The sequence below is a fragment of the Mastomys coucha genome, unplaced genomic scaffold, assembly GCF_008632895.1.
Source record: "Mastomys coucha isolate ucsf_1 unplaced genomic scaffold, UCSF_Mcou_1 pScaffold7, whole genome shotgun sequence".
NCBI classification, from domain to species: Eukaryota; Metazoa; Chordata; class Mammalia; order Rodentia; family Muridae; genus Mastomys; species Mastomys coucha.
Window position 1 is genome coordinate 28,824,150 of NW_022196913.1, and position 19,834 is coordinate 28,843,983.

Consider the following 19,834-nt stretch of genomic DNA (forward strand, 5'->3'; position numbering starts at 1 on the left):
TGTATGTGTGTGTATGTGTGTGTGTGTGTGAGAGAGAGAGAGAGAGAGTATGTGTGTGTGAGTGTGTGTGTGTGTGTGTGTAGGGGTGGGGGCTCTATGATTTTCTACATTTCCTTTCATATAAAAACATACGATAATTGTTACTTAACTATATTTAATCTTTCTCAAAAATATCTGGGGTTCTCAAGTGGCCCCCAGGGGATTGGAAAGCAGGCGGGAAGAGGCTGTCCTTGTTTGAAGGAGTGAGAAGAATTGGTTACTCTCTGCTTTTCCCGTTTGCCAAGACTGTTTGGATCCGTTTCCAGCCTGGGTTCCTGGATAAACTGTTTGGATGGAAATCATTTCCCTGCTCTCACAGGGGCCGGAGCAGACACAGACCTCCCCACAGTTATTCATGCCTCTGTGACCTCGGCCTTGGACATTCCCTTCCCATAGATGTCTAGGAAGCTTTCTTTGGCTGGTGCCAGCAAGATGGTGTCATTTCAGGGGCACAAACCAAAATAGCACACTGAACTAAAGCTATGCAGGCCAGCTCAGCCACCAGTCTACCCACTGATTTATGGCCTCCAGTGACCTCACAGTGACCTATTTAGATCTGCTGATGCTAAAAGGGGTTTGATAGTACAAGTTGGGAATGCCAAATGTTTATTTTAATAGTTTCCGAACAGCCAGAAAAGTCTGAACATTTTAGGAAGACTGGAAGGTATATTTGAGCATTTATTTACAGAACTTGTCTTGAAAACTAAACTTCTGTACATACCCACTAGAGACAAGAGAAGACAAAGGAGTGAGAAGGGAGGGAGGGAGGGGAGAAAGGAAAAGAGAAAGTAGTAGTTATTAGTTAAGTAGTTATTATGACTAAGATGTTGAAATAAATTGTGAGTCTAGCCTTTCCTTCCTCTTTGATGAAAACTATTTACTCAAGCCCATGTGTCTATTGACTAGCATGATTTCTAGAGTTAACTATGCTTAGTTTGTTTAATCATAAAGCACAAAATGTTTCTTAAAAAAAAAACCACCCTGCTATTCTGAGATGTGTGACATCATGTGCTCATCAGCGAATGGCTTTGAGGGGAAGCACCTTTGCAGACAGTGCTGTAGAAAGTACCTTGCACACAAAGAGCCTGATGCCACTGCTGTTCTTAGATGGTGGACATCTTAGCACTCACTCGGCCTTAAAACTCAGGTAAGGCAGCAGTAAGCTGCTCCCCATGTAAACGATGAGAATACCGATGTCAGTGGTAATGATGATGGCTTTAATGATGGTGATGATGGTGACATCATCACTTGGTGATGATGAGGACAGTGGCGAAGACCATGGTAGTCCTGGTGGGGATAGTGGTGCTGATGGTGGTAGTCATGATGGTAATGGAGTCACGATGTTGTTGCTGCTGGTGATAGTGGTGGCAATGATGTTAGTGGGGATTAGGATGATAGTGAAAATGAAGGTGGTAGTGGTTTTAGTGATGGTGGTGGTGGTGGTGGTAATGGTAGTAGTAATGATTATGGTGGTTCTACTAAAAATAATAATAGTGATGATGGTAGTGGTCATGCTGGTGTTTGTCTCTGAAAAAAAAAAAGGATTGTCAGGGTTAAAAGAAAGAATGTGTAGGATAAGTCAAAATTCTTAAGGGCTTCTTCCTACCTAGACGTTGCTCATTATCTCTCTGATATTCTCAGCTGTTCCAGCATACTAGGTCTGTTCAGTCCCCTTCTTCAGCTCTTGGCCTTTGTCACAAACTACCAAGAGCTGGCTTAGTGAGGGTCGTAGTCTGATGAGAGCAGAGCCATTGAGACTGCTGCCTTCAGAAGCTTCCTGGGACTAGAGTGCCTTCAGGCTCAAAAGCTGAAGCCTGGCTGCTAGCTGGTTTTCACCATGTGGCTGAAGTAGGGCTCAGAATAACCCAGTGCTCAGCACAGAATAAATTTGTGATTGCTTCTCTATTTTCTCTTGCTTTCCTTCATCTGGTCTCCCTTTGAAAATGCTTTACTTGTCCAAAGCAATGCACACTGTGACAGCATTGTGAACAGATTATTAATATCCTGTATATATTATTTAATGTTAAGAATTAATAGAGCAGTGATTATTCCTTATCCAGCTAGTTCCCCAAATAACCATACAGAGAACTTTTAATATTTCAAAGCTTAGGACTTAGTTGGGTAGACTCTCAACTAGCTAATCTAAGTTTACCCAACCACCTAGCTCCATCCAGCCACGTTGCTAGTTATGCCTTCCAGGCCCATAGGCACGTCATATCCTCTCGTGTTTCCTCTTGAAAGACCATCTTCTTTCTTCTTCCCAGAGTTCCTTTCTCACTCCCAGGAAGTCCCACCTTCCATTTCCTACCCATCAGATTTTTGTTAAAGCCAATCAGTGTGCCTTAGGTAGATGAAGAAGGACAGAGACACAACTTCACACAGTGTAACCCAACATTCCACTAGTGTGGAGAGGCCCTAATTTCCTTCAGAAATGCCAGCAGTGAGGAATCCCATTTTTATCAGTATTCCTAACAGTGTTTGGACCTATTTCCTTGGTAAATATTTCCTTGGTTGATATCACAATGACTGCCTCTCCACTCAACTAAGTAACTTACAAAAGTAACTTGACAAAGGCTAAACTTTACATATTTATTCAAAACACCTCTAATACAAAGCTGGTGCACATTTAAAACACACACACAGATATATATTGCAGGCTTTTAGAACATCAATTAAGATTGTCAGGTGAATCGTCTATAATGTTTCCCCAGGGTTTCGTTTTTACTTCTCCTAACTTTCCTGGAGAAGGAAACTTTCCTAGCTTTACTTTACCTTGACAGTTTGTTTTCATGAACTTACATATAAATACGTTCAGGATGATAAACATTCGCTTGCTTAGTGCTACTCCTACTACAAGAGACAAAAGAGCAGGTGAATTGAACCTTATACTGATCTTCTTTGTGGGAACTAACCAACAGAGATTTACAAAGCATCACCTATCAGTTCTGACCAGAACACATGACTGGTTAGAGATGTTGGAAATGGCATCCACTACATTCAGACAAATCAGAACTGGATCAATGCGATTCCCTCCTCTACCTGGAAGGAAAGCTGATGGTGGGCTAAGAGATTGATCTTTTTTGTGGAGAAAGACAGTGTGAATTGAACTGTACAGGACAGAAAAGGGCCCATGAGGGGTGGGGAGATGGCTCTAGTGCTCACCATGAAAGCGCCACAACCTAAGTTGTGATCCCCAGAACCCATATACAAACCCCAGGTGCAGTAGTAGTACATGCTTAGAATCCCAACACTAGGGAGACGGAGACAGAAGTATCCCTAGGGATCACTGGCCACCCCACCTTGACAAATTGGTAATTGCCAGGTTGAGTGACAGACTATCTAAAAATTAAGGTAGAGGAAAACATCCAGCACTGACCTCTGGCCTCTGCACATCCGCACACACACAAGTACTTGTACATGCATTTATACACATACACACACATACAAAAACCAGTGAGTCGTCAGAACTACTCACAGTGAGTCAGTGGCTTTCTGCAGTGCTCTTGGTCTGGCCAGGAGTTGACAAGCCGTAGCCCTCAGGCCAAGGGTAGCCTATTACCTGCTTCTGCTTCTGCAAGATGGGAATGGCTTTCACAGATTCACATTGATAGCTGATGTGATGACAAGAGTCATCCGTCTTGAACTCAAATAAGCAAAACATTATCCCAAAGAATTCTACTCTTGTCTTATTCTTGTCTTGGGAGAACACTATTACTAGACATTCTTATTACCATATTTTCAATTTGTCAGTGAGAACTATGTGAACTGCTGTTTTCTTTATCATTGTATGTTTCTAGATCATTTTCTCATTTTTAACCTCTCCACCCACAACGCCTTAAATATTTACTTACTACTTCTGTAGAGAAAACACCTGCTGGTCTCTGGTCTATGTAGGCTATTAATTTCAAGGTCATTTTATATGTGTTTTTTATTTATGTGTATTTGTCTGGAAGACTATATGTACACAGTGTGTACAGGTGCCCTCAGAGGCCAGGAGGTGATTGGATTTCCTGGAACTGGAGTTAAAGGTGATTGTAAGCTGCCCAAAATGGATGGTGAGAACAGAACCATCCATTGGTCTTCTGCAAGAGCAGCAAGTCGTCTAAACAGCTGAGCTGACCCGCCACCCACCCCCCAGCCTCTTTCAAGTCATTCTGCCTCTCTTTGGGTCACTGGGTTTCTTAAGTACCTTTTCTCTGTAGCACTAGTTTTACATCCATGCCTTCTCCTTAAGAAGCGTCCATGTGAGGAAGACTTATCCCCTGGGCTTACTTTTATTTTCTCTTACAGGGAATATATGTCTTCATATTGGGTTGCTTTCTAATATCACTTGGAAAGGCGATTTTAAAAAGTTAATACTTCAGTACAGACTGTCCTGGGTGGGGGAGGAGAGAGAAGCCAATATTGTGAAAGAGAAGAAACACAGGAGGACCAGTGCTTTCTCCTCCCACTCCAGCAATAGAGTAGCTGGAAGGAGATATTACGTATGAGGGGCTCAGGATTTTTCCTGAGTACTCCTCTTAGATTTCTCTCTTCCCTTGACTCTGGGTTCACAGGTCCCTGGGACCTCCTTGTGATGAATGGCTGATGTGTAGGAACAACTCCAGGCTGCCTTCCTATGTGCTTTCCCACACTGAGATGCCCCAGTTTACCAAGGAGCAATGTGCTAGATCTTACACAACATCTTCCAAAGAAATAAGACTGAACCCACAATCTCTTTCCGTTAAAGGATTTCACGGAGTTAGCCCTGTCTTTATCATCCCTACACAGTACCAGCTCTCTTCCACTACCCCTGTTCTGTGAGGCAGAGCCATGCATGTCTGCTCATGTGCATGTTAATTTGAGAATGAAGAAGCCTTTGCAAAATAGACATGACAAGAGAAAGCTAACATAAGCTCGCTCGAGCACGCACATGTGCCCGTACACACACACGCACACACACATACATGCAAATGTGCGCACGCGCACTCACTCACACATATATAGAGAGTTACAGGCCCCCTGTTGCTAAGTGCTGGAAGAATCAGGAATGTCTAGTTCTATTAAGCATCTTTGGGCAGTTCTCACAGGCTACAGAGGAAGAAAATGCTGCTACTAAAAAGACAGGAAACTCTCTTGTACGCTGTTGGTGGGAATCCAAATGATGCAAGTGGTACCACAGGTGTGGGCAGCAGAGTAACAGCTCTTCAAAGTATTAGGAATGGAGTTACCATATGATCTGGGTACCCCACTTCTGCATATACAGGAATTGAAAGAGGGGTCTTGAAATGTTTGTGCATTTGTACTCATGAGTAACCATGTTATTCAAAGATGCCCGAAAGGTACAAAGCAGCTCAAGTATCCATTGAGGGAAAATGGAGATACAAGATGTAGTGTGTGCAGACAATGGAATATTAGCTGGCCTTCAAAAAGAATGAAGCTCCGGTGTGCATAAATCTTAAGGATATTATATTATGGAAAGTAAATCAATCTCAACAAATGTAAATGCCACATGATTCCACTTCCATGATGAATTTACAGTCATGAAGTCCATTGAAACAATAAGCCCATAGTTCCCTGGGCTGGGATAAAAAGTGAATTATTAAAAGATATAAGATATATATTAAAAGACATATATATTAAAAGGTTTACAGTTTTGGTTTTGCAAAAGAAATTTGCTCTGGAGATTAGATGCTAGACACTGGAAACAAATGTACTGAACTATGCATTGAAAATGGCTAATTACGTGAGTATGCCTCTGAGTGTACATGCCTCAGGAGGCTAGCAGAAGGCGTCAGTTCCCCCTGAAGTTGGAGTTACAGGCAGTTGTAAGCTGCCCAGCATATCTACTGGAACCCTAACTCCGGTCTTCTGAAAGAGCATCAAGTGTTCTTCATTTCTGGACTGAGATGCTAAATGTTATGTTATGCAAGTTTTACCACAACTACTTATGTGTACATACATAGACATATATGTATATACATGTATCAGTATTTGAAAAATTAGTTCAAAATTCTGTGCAGCCTTTCTTTTGAACCTCATAACTCTAACATAAGAGAACCAAATTTCCACAAAAGACAAATTTGATTCTAGGGAGTTGGCCCTGATTAAGGTGGACTCTATCCAACAAATTTTAGAAGGATATCATTCTTCCTGGTGTTAGTGAAGTTTTGGGGTCAAAGTCTTGGGCCTGGCCATCTACCCCACCAAGCTAGCCATGGCCACCAATCCCCAATACTTATAGAGACAAGTAAGAGCAAAAACGAGAGAAACAATATTTATTCAATGTAGCCACACTGGGAGCCGGAACAAAGAAAGAGGTCTAGTGACCCTCAAGTCATTCTTCAGGGGCACAGACATGGAGTTTCTGGTTAAACAGGAGTATAAGCCATTTAGCAGTTCAGGTCAAGGGCTGGTCCTACCTATCACTGACCCATCTTGTCTCTAATTCTGTCTGTTTTGAAAGGAGTTTAGTAAATTATCAGAACTGTGTAGAATCTCTTCCTGGGAAGCAAGTGCCTCCCGTAGCTGAGGTCAAGCCTCCAGCCTTTCCCTTCCTCAGCATGAGATTCCTGGGACCCATCTTTTCAACAGCCCAATGGCTCAAGGGTGGGACACAAGTGTTTCTCTTCAGAATAACTTTGCTCTTGCCAGGACTTTTGCATGTACAAGCTTTAGATAATGGGAATTTGTTCTATGAATTCCTGCCTAATTGGGAACAGGTCTAAGGATCTCTGCATGTTTTGTGACTGGCCCTCATGGAGGATCCAGAGAGGAATGACACCCATGGCAGATGTGGTCTCCTGAAGAACTTATGAACTATTTTTCCACCATTGAAAGATTGTCATTGGAAGCCTGCCTCATGCTGGGCTCAGTTCTATTATGGCTCCTGGGATCCATCAGTAACTACAAAGTCCCTAAAGTCCCAGGTCTGGTGAAGTCACACAGTGTTAGAGAGGGGAGACACAGACAGGAAAAAATGCAGAAATATCCTGTGTTGGGGGAGAGAGGTGTTGTTGACAAATGAGGTGCAGGATGGGAAGGATCAGGCATGGCCGCCCAGGAGGGATTGGCTGACAAATGCCAGAAGCTTAAAGGAAGTCAAAGTCTGGCCCTGTGGATGTCTAAAGGGAGAGTGTTCCAGGAATAGCAAAGAGGACACTGTGTCTGCAGCAGAGCCGGAACAGCAGAGAGTGGCAGGCGGATGAGATCCAAGCACTTGGGGCTTGGGGAGCTTCACCACTTGCAGAGCCCTATAGAGTGTGTGAAGACTTGGGTTTTTTACTTTGTATGATATGGGGCTCATTGGCCAGTGCTCAGCTGAATGATGTTATCGCACCTACCTTCTAAAGAATACATTCTGGCCATTCCCTTGACAGTAAAGAAGGGCTCAGCATGTACCTCAGTTGGTGGAGTGCCCACTTAGAATGCAGGAAGCTCTGAGTTTGGTAAATTTAGCATGATAGGTAATACATGTCTGTAATTCTAGCAATCAGGTGATGGAAATTGGAAAATCAGAAGTTCGAGGTCATCCTTGGCAACATAATGAGTTCTGGGTCAGCCTGAGACCTGGAACACACAGGCTCTGATCAAAAAACAAAACAAAAAAAAAAAAAGTAGAATACAAAGGCAAGCAACCAATTGGAACGCCATTAGAGGAATCCAGATGACAGCTGGTAGAAACTCCACGAGACCTACTGTGCGTAAGCCAGGGATATGTGTAGTGGGATGAGTAGGCAAGAATGAGACCCAGTTGGTCTTGAATATCTTGAAGGGTAACACTGCTCTTTGTTTCTTGAGATGATGATGGTGGCTGTTGAGAGAGCTGGTAGGGGCTGGGGGAGCCAGTGTGGGCTGAGGAGACTGGAGTCAGATGTGGACAGTCAAGCTTATAGAAATTGGGATGGCTTTGGGAAGTCCTCTATGTACTCAAAATAGTGAAGACTCAAGAAATGCCTGTTGAAATATTGACTGTAAAGCAGCATTAATATACATAAAGATTATCCATAGATGTAGCCCTAGTCTGTGTGAATTGAGGCTATAGAAATCTCTGTAGACTGTTCCAGAAGACCAGGAGTTCAGCAATGCAATACTAACTGTTAGAAACTCTCCAGGGAGGGTCAGGGAAAGGAGAGGGAGAAAGGGCTAGAGTACCTTGTGCAGGTACTGGAGTTCTCACCTGCAGATGTGAGAGCTTTGTATCACTGGGAGCTGTGTGTCATACACCTGCTAATTATAGAAGCGTGTACGCAAACTGCCTCTGAACACGCTCTTAGTCTTTGATGCTCTACATATGCAGTTCTAGTGCTTGCCCTTCAGCCTTTTGGGTCCAAGGTTCATAGGCTCTTTGCTGGAGGAGATCTACAGGGTTTATTGATTTATTCTACTTCAAAGAAGGAAGCAGGGGTGTCTTCCTGTTCTTGAACTCCCCCTTTTCTCTTCTTTAAGTCACACATCTATTTAACAGTCAAGAGGCAGCAACCCACTTATTCAGTCTCGTTTCAACTCAAACCCCACATGCTGTTTTCAATTGCTTCTCTTTATTGTAATCTTTCTGTAAGACGGTCCTTTGCAGTGGGGCTTGGAGCATGTTACTTTTTCAGTGCTGGGGATCAAACTGAAGACCTTAAGGAGAACTCTAGGCGACTACTTTATCACTGAGCTATAGCCCCCTTGCTCTTTGTAGCCTAGAAAAAAAAAATTAAAGGAACCTATTACCATACCAGGAACTCTCCCAAATTCTGAAATAGACAGTCCAGTATTTTTCCATCACCAAGCACTTGAGTTGAATAATGTATCTACTGCTGGACAAAAGACCAGTGCATTCTGGTTCCGGAAGAGGCCCATATGTCTGAGAATCAGATCTGAACCCCCAGGACACTGGGCTTTCAGCTGTGGGAGTTGAATTCCTCTGTAAATTCGGCATCCAAGGCTGAGAGGTCGACTATTTAGAACCTGCCAAGGGCTGATCCTTATTCTGGTTTAGCATCATCTGTGTGTGCAGGGAGCGAACTGGAGCAGGTGTTCACATTTATCTTTCTCAAGTAGCCTCTTGAGGCTCTTTGGAACAGAGTCCACAAAAGAAGAGGCTGAAATGGAGCCTTCCATCCATCCCCAGCTTCGGCTCTGCCAGGAGACAGCTGTTTCGGCCTCTCCCTACTGCCTAATGAAAATAGCTGGGTTCGGTAGGAGATGCTTGCTATAGGATTGCTGGCAGAAGTCACTTTCTTTGGAGATTTACCTCAACCTTGGCTTTATTACCGTTGCTGTGAAATATTCAGCTCTAACAGCTCAAGCATGAATGACCTATTTTGAATGTGACAGGCATCGCACTTCGGCTGTGTGAATAATTTATGAGCTGAAAGCGCTGTCATCACTCTGATAGTACAGCTCTGTCCTTTGCCTGGCTAATTATGGAGGGCAATGATGCTCTGTCCTGCTGTCGCAGCCCCTTATGCGAAACCACCAGGGACTTGTGTGTGAGCAATGGAGGAAAGGGGAACTGGGCCAGGGCCTCCTTGCTCCCACTGCTAAGCAAAGAAGTCTCCAAAGGGGATAGATTTCCACCTGAACCTCTGCAAAGTGAAGCTGTGCAGAGCCCTCGGGATGGATCTGATATGCAGCATCCTGATTTTGCATCACATGTGTGTTAGCTGGGAGAGGTGTGAGCTGTGAAAGGGACTTAGGAAGGAAAGAGATGCTGGATCTTGGAGCTAGGACTGCTAATGCTTCCAATCCTCCAGGACAAGAGCAGACAGCTGGGTTCAGAGGTTCACTTTCCTGTGAAAATGGAGGCTTAGACGGTAGGGCGGGGAGCCTCAGTAGGTTCTTCCTGATGGGTACCCCTGTGTTTTAAGCCATTTTGAGGTAATTCTAGCTCTCTTCAGCTGTGCTTGAGTAGTGACAACTCACTTAACCTCCATGCTGCCAAATGGAAATCACACTTCTTTTTTTTTTTTTTTTTTTTTTTTTTTTTTTTTTTTTTTTTTTTTTTTTTGGTTTTTTTTGAGACAGGGTTTCTCTCTGTAGCCCCGGCTGTCCCGGTACTCACTCTGTAGACCAGGCTGGCCTCGAACTCGGAAATCCGCCTGCCTCTGCCTCCCAAGTGCTAGGATTAAAGGCGTGTGCCACCACCGCCCGGCGGAAATCACACTTCTAAGATCCACGATTAGCCCGCTAGAGGTAAAGGGTCTCATCATGAGGCTCCTATCCCTAGCATTCCTCCAAAACCCACCTCTGACATTAAAGGGCTCAAATTCAGGAATTAGAAAGGACCTGACCTTTGGGAGAGCTCTGCCAAGCTAGGAAGGGAATTAAACAAGATTACAAGGAACAACAACACGGACCTGAGGTGGAAAGGAAGAGGGATGTCCATTAGAGCAAAGGGCCACCTGAGTGAGAAATATTTAAAATATGAAGGATTAGAGAAGAGATTTTAAAGAGTTCTCTTTTTAAAGTAACAAGTGTATTTTTTTTTTATTGATCTCAGACTCAGGCTGTTCACAGAAGGTCATTCAGCAATCATTTTGGTCCCTAATCTCTTGGAGCCAGTTTTACCGTGGAGAGGCCTGAGGGACTGGATTAACTGGTTATTCTTCCTACTAAGTCAAATAACCCACAGAATTAGGTGGGGGGAAAGCTCTGTGTCAGTTTAAATGCATGGCTGACAGGCAAATCCCATCTCTTATGCTTTTCTGATCTTCTCTTTAGCTCTTCTTCTTGTCTATGTAGATTTCACATAGTCCTTCGTAATCTCTTTCAGCTGATTCCAGACTTTGTGCTCAGCCTGGCTCTGAGCTCCACCAACCTAGGCTGTTCTGTGCCACTGGGTAAGGGTCTCTGTTACCCACATTCTCCTGTCTGCCATGGCCGTGCACGAATGGTGTCTCTTCAACCACTAGCATAGGCTTGAGTTCCTCAGGCTTTCCAAGCACTGGCTAGGCTGGCCCCAGGATATGCCTGTTTCCGCATCCACAGCAGTGGGATTACACTGAGCTTCTTTACAAGGGTTCCTCCGACTGAACTTCATTCCTCATATTCTTGGAACAAATACATGTAGCAACCGAGCCATCTAACCAGCCCGGTGGGTAATTATTAAGGAGTATCCATCAGGAATGCCAACATTTAGAATATCCAAGAAATGTCATCTAATAAAGAAATGAATCACGGAGGTAGGGAGGGAACAGGTGTTTGGGAACCAGCAGCAGCATTACGGAGCAACTGCTGGACCAAAGGAGCAAAAGGAAGCGGATAGAGGCCATTCTCCACGGGGGTGGGAGGAGGTTCTCCTTTATAAAGGGACCCAGCCAGCCCAAGGTGACCTTAAGAGGAAGAGTCCAGACTTCATACCTTGAAGGAGGCTATTCAGGATGAGCTCCAGGGCAGAGAGAGGAGCTTAAGGAATGAGACTAAACAGGAAGTGGCCCAAGCTGAAAGCCTGGGACTAATAGCATCCATCTGAGAGCAGTAAATAGATCACCTTGGAGGATTTGATGGTTTTCTTTTTACTGTGCCTCCCGTGGCTCCATAAAAGGAAGGGGCTTATCAAGAAGTAAATGTTTATTTCCCACCTTAGAAACAGAAGTGCACACCTGCCTAGTTCTTAGCACTCTGCTTACAGATACCAACAGTTTCCAACCACTTCTACCTGCATTTTGAAATCTTTTATGCCCGTTTTGTTGTGTCCTAACGCTTTCAATTAAAAGTATGTTCTTCACTTTGCACCTCTTGGGATTCAGAACTGAGAAGAATTGTCGATTTAACATACTGCCAAAATCTTTGTCGGTCTCTGTTGCTGGCTCTGACAATGAGATCTGAGTACTCTTGAGGTTTACCAAAGCCCTTTCAAGTTCTGCAACAGCCTCAATGAGTGTGTGCTTGTGTGCGTGCATGTATGTGTGCATGTATGCATGCATGTGTGCATGTGTGTGTGCATGTTCTCTTCAGAGCATACACGTGTGAAGGCCAGAGGTTAGTAGCAACCCTCTTCCTCTGTTACTTTCCTTGTTTTTAAGACACTGTCTCTCACTGAACCTGTAGCTCAGTGCTTCAGATAGACTAGCTGACCATTGAGTCCCAGGATCCACCTGTCTCTGTCTCCCAAACACTGGGGCTGGAGGGGTGTGCTGCCACCTCTAAACTTTACACATGTGCTGGAATCCAAATTCACTCCCCTCATGTTTGCATAGATAGCAAGCATTTACTCACTGAGCCACCTCCATAGTTCCTGTCCATTTGTTTATTTTTGAGGTAGCCCTGGCTAGCTGGAAACTTCAGTTTGACCTCAAATTTATGGAAATCCACATGCATTACCCTCTTATGTATTGTGTGCACCCTGCCATGCTTGGCTTCAGTATTATGAAAAAAAAACATAAAATGGTCTAATGATCTTGAGACCATTACGCTATATTTTTTTAAATATTAAAACATTCTCTTAGAAAGTAGAGGATAGAATATTGGTCAAGATTATGGTATATAGTACAAGATTATATATATATATTATATATATATATATATATATATTATATAATATATATATATATATTACAGAAAAAGACCTCAAGGTGTTATGTAATAATCATGTATAGGAAATATGATGTAAAATTTCTGAAAAGAAAAGTTTTGCACTTGAAGCACATTTTCTTCCCCATCAGCTCTGAGCATCCAGTTGTTTGTGCCTCTGAAGCCTTCCAGTCACTCAGTGCAGAACCTAGACCTATAGATGAGGCATAGGCTTAGGGTCATTTGCCTGAACTCTTTGGCCTGACTTCCATACCTTTGAGCAACTTGTTTCTGGGACATACTAAAATGACAATAGCGTTGACCAAGAATGTTCCCATTGCAAAAGCAAATACGTGTGACAATGAGAAGGAAATGCCTGAGTGTCTGCTTCTGTGAGGCCTTATCGGAGGCCCCAGACATGCACAGGCGGTCTGGCTCCCTGCAGTTCCATTAGTGATGAGCACTTTCACAGGAGCTGCTCCAGTGCCCATAAATGCTGGCTTGGAGGCAGGGGTGGGGCACTCTTCAGGAGAAGGTGGCAGAAGCCAGCAGGGACGCACATGCTTACCTTCCTCACCGAGCCAATTGGCTCCCCTTCCTCTAGACACATTAATATGGAGCTTATTACACTGTGCGTGGCACAAAGCATAGCTCCCGACACACAGCTTATGGATAGTGAGAAGTGTGCTAACCAGCTCTCCCAGACAGCAGGGATCTGTGTTCGGAAGACAGAGGACCTATAAAAAAGACCAGTGTCATGATGGAAACAGGGCTAGAACAGGGCTTTCCAAACTAGGGGTGATTTTAGAGATAAACCTTGGTGGTAGAAGGGAGTGTGATCGACAGAGAATCAGTTAAGAATTTCTAGGCACTGGATTGGCCTGAGCAAAACAACAGTAAAAAAAAAAAAAAAGAAAAACAGGAAGTGTGATGACCTGGCCAGACCCTTCATATGACAGATGAGACACGGGGCTGAGATTGGCCAAGTTTCTCCCCAGCAGCATCCAGACAGAACTAAAGTCTCTCGACTTCAAATGGAGGATCCTTCTAGGGACTGTCCCCTGCCTGTGAGGGTGACAGCAAGATGGTGACCCATCTGGGAAGGCTTCTGAAGCCACACTCCTGAGGGAGGCTATGTAATAAAGAAGTTCAAGAGTCTCAGAACCAAAGACAGGCATGGTACGCACCTTTAATCCCAGCACTCAGAAGACAGAGGCAGGAGGATCTCTGAGTTCAGGGCCAGCCTATTCTGTAAATTGAGTTCCCAGACAGTCAGGGAAACCCTGATTCAACAAAACATAACAAAACAAAACCAAACCAAACAAGTCTCAGACACAGAGCTGGGATTATGACTTGCCTGGCATTCACAAAGCCCTGAGTTCAAACCCCAGCACTTCATAAAATATGCATGATGGCCCAAGCCAGTAGTTCTAGCACTCAAGAGATAGAAGCAGGAGGATCAGAAGTTCAAGGTCATGTTTGGGTATATTGGAAATTCAAGACCAACTTGGACTACTTGAGTGAGAACCTATCTCAACTAAAGTAAAAATCTCAAAACCAGCAGCATTTCAAGCTACAATATAGCCAAGCACTGGGACAGCTGAATGTCCCCGAAGGAGGCTCATGTGATTAGAGAAAGACCTTGACAGCATGAGGTCATGAACTCCTCTTGTGTGTACGTGAGACGTCCCAGTTAGGAAGGAAGCCTAGATCTCAGGCTAGATCTCATCACCTCTCCAGGAACTGTCAATTAGGCCAGTAGAAGCCAGAAGTCACCAGTGTCACAGGCACAAGATACATGGAGAAATTAAACACAGGAGGTGGCCAGAGCGCATCAGCTTCCCTTGGCCATGCCAGGCATTCCTCAGGCATATGCTGAGCTCTGAGTTACATAGCTGGAGTTCTAAATTGGGAAATCACATCAAGCATTGGATGCTTTTCTTGATTCTTCTGATGAACGGTGTATTTATTAGTCTCGACCAGGCTCCCTGGGCTGATTCTGTTAGCTAAACATCGGCTTAAAAATTCTCCAGAAGGAGAATGACACAGCCTTGCTGTTTTAGAAAGGGAAACTTGTCGGTACTGCTGAAGTTAAAACGCGGTTTCATGCTACCAAAAATAAAGCTGTTCCCATAGCACCCAGAGCACTTCCTCTTTCCTAATGGCACACCTCACTTACTCATCTCCAGGACCACCCGCCCAAGCAGGTTGAGCGGCTGGGGCAGCCTTCCCGTAGCCCACTGCCCAACCGTTCACTGATAGCAGCCGGCATTTTTATTTGTGAGTATTCTTGATGAGAAATGACGTGAGGGGGTGGGCTGAACTGTGTTCTAAGGAGACATTCTTTTCTTTTTAAGTCAACAAATTTTTACTTAAGGGATTTTGCATGTCACTCTTCCACTGCCTATTGAGGTCATTTAGCTCCTTCAAAGCAAAATTCAATATTTCAAGACAGCCCCTGTTCTAAGAACACTGATCCTCAATCCAGGCATGCAGTCAGCCCACATTTTCCACGTGAGTGGAGAACATATTCATGAATTCAGAATTCTCCATCTGAGATAAGAGAGGCACCCATAACAGTGTGACAGTGCTAAGTGGTGACAGTATCCATGACAAGGCTCCTACTTCGAACTCGAAGCCTGGAGTTGAAGGCACAAGTCTTATTATAAATGGATGGAGTTTGTTTTGCTTTGTTTTTACCAATATAGCATTGGCACAACATACATACAGACCTGGGTGCAATATCATAGGAATGAGTGTTGTCTATTAGATTCCTTCGTGTTAAGAGGAGTGGAGTGTCAGAAATTGAGAGAGCAGGTCATTTATCCTGAAGTGGACCATCAAACAAATTGTTTCAGGTACCATTCCTTTCTGCTCACATGAGGAAATGCAAGTTCTCCTAGTAAGGAGGTTCCCATAGTGCCCCTGCCTCCAGGAACGGAACAGATCTGTGCTTCATTGTTTCCCTGGGTAAAGTCACAAGAATGCCATTAGCGGATATGAATGCTCTGCTCAGAGAAGTTTAGAGAATATAAGAATTCTGCTTAGGGAGCAGTAAATAGCACCATAAGAGAAAGTAGGAATAAGGAGAAATCCACCTCTTCAAGAATGGGGACCCTGGAGATCTCAGCAGAGACAGCGGGTGGGGATGCCTGCTGTGGAGCTCTGGTCTGAGATACCTGGCTTCTGGTGTGTGCTCTTAATTTGGTTGCCCTGTTGGACAAATCAACTTCGCTGGCACGTGAGCCGCAGGGCCCAAACAGGAACACATTCCATCTCATTAGATCTATGGTGCCCCGTCTGTAACTTATGTTCTTACCTGCTGTCTGAGGATGATTTGTGCTAGGACCCACGGGGGCTACAAAGTCACCCAGGACAGATCCCAATCCAAAGAGGGAACTGACCTGCGTTCAGGATCCACCCTTCCATCATCTACACGCTGGCTCCCTGCCCAGGGAGCCAGCTCAAAGTGGCACCTTGCTCAACCCACTTCCTACTTATTTGCAATTTCAGTTCTGCCCCAGGTTGAGGAGTTGAGCATCCCTAAGGTAAAGCTAAGCACAGCACCTTGAGGATTCCCATTATGCAGTGCTCACTCCTTTAGCCTCTTTTTCCAGAGCACAGGACACACAACACTTGGAACAATCAGACTTCATTCGGTACCTGCAGTATTATTCCAAGTAGAGCTTATAGCCATCTTGAGATCAAGCTATTAGGAAGTTCAGAAGTGAGAGGACAGGAAAGGGACAAGGGGCCTGAGGGAACGGATATAGCCCGGGGGCTTTTTAACTGAGTGTGAATAAATAGCCGCTGCTCTTTTGATGTGGGCAAAGGCTCTTCCTTTGGAGATAAGCCAGGCTGACAAGCGGAATAAAATGACTGAAGAGTCAGGGACTGCTTCAGAATGCAGTTATCCATCTTCCATCTGATAGGCCTGGGACACAGTGTGTAAGGCACAGATCAGTGACAGAGAGACAGGCAAAGAATGGTCAATGCTCTGGAAGGCAAATGGGGATGAAAAGAGTCACTGGGAGATGGATGTACTAAAGATGCCAGCGGTCAGTGATGATCCAGGAAGAGGCTTAAGGAACCGAAGAGAGGTCCTGGAGACATCAACCTGGAGATCTATAAAGGGTCAGCTCACCAAGATCTTGTTAGCAGAGGTGCTGTGGTTATCTTTCTTGTTGCTAGGCTCCTTTTGAGGGGAGACTGTCCAAGGTCCTACTGCCTAGGTGAGTTTAGATCCTACCAACCTGGTGATGAAGATTAACCATCACCAGCAGTGTGGACTTTGGGTTTTATTCTGTATTCCCTATGGGGAACTGACACAGGATTTAAAGCCACAGAAGGGCCACATTGTGGTTTACAGGTTTTTAAAAGGCCACTGTTTCTGCAATGTAGATAGACTATTGTCTATCACTCTCTAAGAAGTCACCAACGTACAACCATTTAAAAGAACACACAGCATTAACTCACAATTTCCACTCCTCAAGAATCCAGGCCCAGTTTTTCTGTGTCCTCTGAAGAATGGGTGCCATGAAGAATGTCTCTCCACAAGCCACATCCTTTTTTTTTTTTTTTTTTTTTTTTTTTTTTTGTGTGGGAGCATTTAAAGTTGATTAAGCTAGGTCACTTTGAACAAGTTATTCTAACTCTCTTTAAACTTAGTTTGTCTGTCTATAAAGTAGGAATCAAAATACTGAAAGATTATAGCCAGGTGTAGCCAGCCTAAAGTCAGGGATGAAACGATCACCATAAACTTGGGTTTAGTATTGTAAGGACTGAGGCATTAGGGACTTGTGTGTTGAACAGAACACCCATGAAGAAACATACAGAGAGCCTGCTAAGTATGCTAAGCTGTCATGCTGTAGTCGATGTTTTCCTCCTGGAAAGGAATGTCCACATGAGAAGGTGGAACGCTGACGGGAAGTGTGTTGAGTTGAGAGAAGGGCATCTCTGGAGAATGCAGCTGGAAAGGACAGACTGTCGGTGCGCCTCTCAAGCCATGACCTCGTGGCCCAGGTCAGAGCCCTGTCCAGTGCTCCTCCTTGGGTGATCACTGAAGTCTGGCTGCATCCTTAAGTGGGGTATGATTCAGCTACTTGTGTTGTCCAGGTCTAAGGATGTCCGAGTTTCCTGGTGCTGCCACAGACTCCTCTCCTAGCCTTTGTTGGTCAAGGTTTATACTTCCTGATTCTAATGTCCTCACAAAGTGACTAGATCTCAGCGTGGGATGTGATAGATGAGTTTCTGGGACACTTTGATTTTACATATTGTAAATACACAATTGTAGGAATAAGGTGGTTTCACAGATGAGGAAACTGACACCTGGAAGATGGCCTACTTAAGGATGGACGTGGAGTTCACTCTTTGGCTCCAAATCCTTAGAACGCCCAATCTCATACTCTTCATTCACACACAGATTTTTTTTTAATTGGAGCCAGGGTCTCGTATAATAGCCTAGTTATTAATGCTGACCTGGGAGTTACTATATATAACCCAGGCTGGCATCGAACTTACAGCAGTCTTCCTGCCTTAGCCTCTTGAGTGCCACCACACTCAGCTTCAGAAGGCCCTTTTTATGGGATGTTTGTGTCTGTCAGACTCACCTACATTTTAAAGCTTTATGTATAATTCAAATTCATACAAAAAGAGGGGTTCCAAAGCCAAACCAAAGTCTTGCTTCGCCCTATCATATAGTGAGACCTCTGTTGAAACAAGCCCTTGGGTGCTTGTACCCAGAGGCCCTCTCCAACCGGGTTTTTCAGCATAACTCCTGCTTTGAGCCTTGAACTTCACTCCCCAGCACTGTGCACAACCCTCCCCCACCTCATCATTTGCAATGCACTGCCCTTTTTTGAGAGCCCCAAAGGGCTGGCTGCCTAGGCACTCTTGTCTCAGCTGAGATCTCCTCTAATGCTCCGTGTCGGCTGGTCTCACTCAACTCCCCTGCGGCGAAGTCCTCCTAAGCTGCGCCACAAGCTAGAGTCCCAGAGCCTGGCATGCAGGCAGGCGATCAGCTGGAGGCAAGCACCCAAGCGCAGCCCGAAGGAGTCTGGCTGAAGGGACCATCAAGCAGCTGTCTCCACCCGCCCTCCCCCCGCCCCGCACGGGTGACGCGCCAGCCCCCGCGTGCGCGCCTCCCCACCGCCCTCTCCGCTGCCGCGCTCGCTCCGCGCTCTGCCACCCGCGCGTCCGCTGGCCCCGCAACTTCACCCGGCGCGGCAGCAGTTGGTGCGACGCCCGAGCGCTGGGACCACGACTGCCACCCTCGGTTCCTTTCCCTGCTGGCTGGGAGGAACGAGCACCGGCTGTCCGCGGAACCCGAGGTGCACGGCAGCGAGGGGCGGTGCGTGGGTGCGGAGGTGGTACATGCCACCCGGTACTAAGCGTCTCCGGGGACTAGGAGCGTTCTTGGCAGGTAGGTGCATGCGCCTCTTAAAGACATTGTCTGCATCTGATTTTGGTTTCCACCGGCATGAGGTGGGTGTATGGAGGAGTGTCCTGGACTTGAATGAGCCTGGCATATTAAGAAGAACCCTTGGTTGTCCGGGCTTTCTCGGTCCTGGCGAATCCGGGGAGCCTGATGTGGGCTGGGACGAGAAGGGAAGTTGCTAAGGGAGAGGGGCCATGCACTTAGCGGAGGCAGACCCAAAAGATGTCCCGCACCGTGGGAGGACCGATTGAGAAGGTTAGAGAAGCCTGTGGCACTGCCTAGGGTAGGAACTTGTCAGGGACCGGGGATCACCTGAGAGGTAGGAGACGGGAACCGAAATGTGAGCGTCCGCAGGTGGGATCATGGGTGAGCCTTGGCTACTGAAAGACTTCCGGGCACCTAGTAGGGATGGGTGATCCAACTCAGAGGAAGGATCGATATTTCCAAGGGCTTCCTATACCTTCAGACAGAGCAATTGAGCTTGACTGGGACCCAGCTGCTCCAAATTGGCCACGTGAAACCGGTGAGAATGGGGAAGAGGGCAAGCCAGAAGAAATGTGTTGCTTTTGATGCCAACCAGGGTTTGGAAAGACTGGGGTACGGGGTCACACTTGGGGACACTCCAGCCCTAGCAGGTGTCTGCGATATTGAACGTGCGGAGGTTTCTGTAGTTCTCCTGCCTCTGGCTATTTATTACCTCATAGCTCCCTCCCACAGATTGGAGGGTAGGGATACAGACCCCTCGCTGTAGAAGACGGTAGGGGTTAGAATTCGCTAAGCAGAGCCATTCAGGTGTGAGAATGACAGAACTGTGGACAGTCACAGCTCCTGAGTGAGAAAACAAGATAAAATCCTAGAGAAGCTGGCGGCGGTTTTTTT

General features: G+C 45.4%; 1 protein-coding gene across 7 annotated transcripts in view; it reads left to right on the plus strand.

Moving 5' to 3' along the window:
* Positions 1-19,834, plus strand: part of Ripor2 (RHO family interacting cell polarization regulator 2) — a 225,438-nt gene that overhangs the window by 114,253 nt on the left and 91,351 nt on the right. The window contains exon 1 of one of the 7 annotated variants that reach the window (XM_031359121.1): positions 18,680-18,940. The exons of the other annotated variants lie outside the window; for them this stretch is intronic. Coding sequence (XP_031214981.1) covers positions 18,892-18,940 — 49 coding nt within the window. The 5' untranslated portion in view covers positions 18,680-18,891. Of the gene's footprint in view, positions 1-18,679; positions 18,941-19,834 lie in introns of those variants that run through there. 7 annotated transcript variants of the gene reach the window in all.